The sequence below is a fragment of the Haliotis asinina genome, chromosome 14, assembly GCF_037392515.1.
Source record: "Haliotis asinina isolate JCU_RB_2024 chromosome 14, JCU_Hal_asi_v2, whole genome shotgun sequence".
Taxonomy (NCBI): Eukaryota; Metazoa; Mollusca; class Gastropoda; order Lepetellida; family Haliotidae; genus Haliotis; species Haliotis asinina.
The window spans coordinates 46498694-46501598 of NC_090293.1; the positions used below are offsets into that span (position 1 = coordinate 46498694).

At 44.9% G+C, this 2905-nt stretch overlaps 1 protein-coding gene across 1 annotated transcript in view; it reads right to left on the minus strand.

The window, feature by feature from the left end:
- Positions 1-293: 293 nt before the first annotated feature.
- Positions 294-2905, minus strand: part of LOC137260835 (cadherin EGF LAG seven-pass G-type receptor fmi-1-like) — a 10776-nt gene continuing 8164 nt past the window's right edge. Inside the window, exons 8-10 of the mRNA XM_067798395.1 lie at positions 2600-2903; positions 1841-2034; positions 294-535 (exon numbers count right to left, since the gene is read on the minus strand). Of these exons, the coding sequence (XP_067654496.1) occupies positions 294-535; positions 1841-2034; positions 2600-2903 (740 nt within the window). The remainder of the gene's footprint in view (positions 536-1840; positions 2035-2599; positions 2904-2905) is intronic.

A 2905-nucleotide genomic window follows, 5' to 3' on the forward strand; every position in this document is an offset into this window, starting at 1 on the left:
GTGACTACATTCCCGCCCAGAGATACTTGATGCAGAGAGAAACGTTTACAAATGATTGTGTTTATTATGTTTTATATATTCATTATAGTGGAACCATCTTGTTTACCGTTGATCGATCACAAAGTGTTCGATTAGTGAACTTCAGATTGGTATTATCAATAGTCCCGCCATATATCCAACCGATAAAAAGAGATTCGAACAGACCCCTATCTGGGAAATCGATCTCTGTTTTTCGGCATAGATGTAGCGTGCAACCATTTAAGCTATATATGTATGCGAAATACTACAAAACACTAACCGTATGCTGTGTTCTCTGACACATTAACGTACACGACGTCGCTGCTGAACTGAGGACTGTTGTCGTTGATGTCCACGATGTCGAATGTGAGAGCCTCTGACGCCACGTTACCTCCTGAGTCGGTTACCTTCAAGGTCACGTCTGTGATAGAAGTCAAACCGTCCTCTCTGTCTATTCTCTGGGCCACAGATATCACGCCTGTTGAAGGATCAATACTGAAGTAGGAACTCCCGCTACCTGTAGAAGACAATACAGCCTTGTCAGGAATGAAACGGAAACTAAAAGCTTGACCATTCTCAAAATACACGGTACAATGAAGAGATTACGCTCTGGTGTGAGAGTGAGTGAATGAGTTTAGCTTTACGTCGCTTTTACCAACATTCCAGCAATATCAAGGAGTGGGACACCAGAAATAGGATTCACAAGTTGTACCATTGTTGGTCACGCTCGGGTGGTCACGCTCGCTGGCTTGGTTGACACATGTCATCGGTTGCAATTGCGCAAATGTTCCAGATGCTCTTACTTACAGACCGCCGCCATATAGCTGGAGTGCGGCGTATAACAAAACTCACTCACTTTAACCACTAGAAATAGGCTACTCCCCCGCCCCCTAGTGCTCGAAATGACAAGAATGCTCACCAGGATCCGAAAATGACGCTCGTGTGGATGCTGGACGCAGGTGCTACTCATTCAAATAAAAATGGGGATGTGACAAACCATCATCGGTGACGACCTGGGATTCGAACCAACGACTTATGTATCGTGGTGCAGCTGGGACATAAGGCCAGAGGCGTAGCTTCCATTATTAAAAAAACGAGTTTACACATGATTTATGCTTCAGAAATATAAACTTTTGTTTTTGACCAAAATACCCAAAATACCATCAAAATATAAAGGACTGCAACCTATTGGGCTTTCACGAAAACGTTGGCTTGGTTCGCGTCTGAAAACTAGGCACAGATGGTTCGTTTTTCGACTATATACAAATAAAACCTCTACATCCGAACAGTACTGTTCAAAATCAAGGTTTCCAGTGCAGTGTTTGGTTTGGTTTGTTGTGTAAATCCGCACTCGGCAAATATTCCAGCGGCATGGCAACGGTCTGTACATAACTGAGTCTGGACCAGACCATCCAGTGATCATGGACATCGATCAATGGAAATGGAATACGATGGCATGCGTCAACGAGCCTCACTACCCCATTCAGTTACTCGCTTCTTGCGAAACTGTATGCATTGGGCCAGAATCGGATCCACGCCAACCAGGTGCCGGGAAAGAGGTACGACCCATGAAAGGATCATGGTGCATTAGGGCGGTGGGGTAGCCTAGGGGTTAAAGCGTTCACTCGCCATCCCGAAGACCCGGATTCGATTCCATACATAGGGACAATGCCTAACGCCCATTTCTGGTATCCCACGCCGTGATATTGCGTGAAAGCAAAATAAACGTTGGTGTAGTTCTTACATGTGTTTGCAAGCTCTATGAATAATGAAAGCAAAATCTTTTCTGAAACAAAACATCCCTCTGAAAACATGCACGCACCTTCAAGGTTGTAGGTGAGGTTGTCGTTCTCATCCCTATCTGTCACGTCATACACGAACCCTAGCTTCGTCTCTAAAGGCTGTTCTTCTGGAAGGGAGATGGGTGTGTTCACAGTGAGCTTGGGCACTTCGTCGATGACGTTCATGATGTTGATGACAATGGGGACATCTGTCTCGTGTTTGCCATCACTCGCTCTGAATTAAGAAAACAAAAAAAAAACCTCACTTATACCATTTTACAGCATTTGAATTGTATGCTAGTTATACAACAAACAGAACCCGTGACGGTCCGGGGTAAAATAGGCCTTCAGCAACCCATACTTGTCATAAAAGGCGACTCTGCTTGTCGTGAGAGGCGACTAACGTAAACGGGTGGTCAGGCTCGCCGATTTTGTTGACATGTGTCATCGGTTCCCAGTTGCTCATATTGATGTTCATGCTGTTGACCACTGGATTGTCTGGTCCAGACTCGATAATTTACAGACCGCCGCCGTATAACTGGAAAATTGCTGAGCGCGGCGTAAAACAAAACTCATGCACTCATTGCAATAATCAGATACTTGACAAAAACATTTTTCAAAACCTTTGTGTTTTAGACATGCTTGACTTGACACGTGTAAAATCGACAAATATAACAACAAAATATCACCTTAATGTAAGGGAAAAAGATCGTTCCGTTTCATAATCTAAAGGCCGAAAAACAATAAGCGTAGGCGATATGTAATGGAAGAGTTCATTCTCGTTTCCGAGCAACGTGTACTCCAAATCGTCCCCATCGGCGTCAGTTGCTTGAAGGTCAAGGACGACCTTGTCTATTGCAGCATCCTCGGATAATTGAGTTTTGTAGGAAACCTCTGAAAACGAGGGAGCGTTGTCGTTCTCCCCAACGACGTTGATCTTGAAGGACGCCTGAACATTACTGGAACAGCAATCCGAGGCCTGGATTGTTATGTCGTAAAATGTAGCGCCACCTGTCAGTGTGTCTGCATCAACAGGGGAGGTAACTTTCAGCTGCCCGGTTCCCGAGTCCAAGAAGAAGGTGCCCATGGCGTCAGCTCCTTGGTCT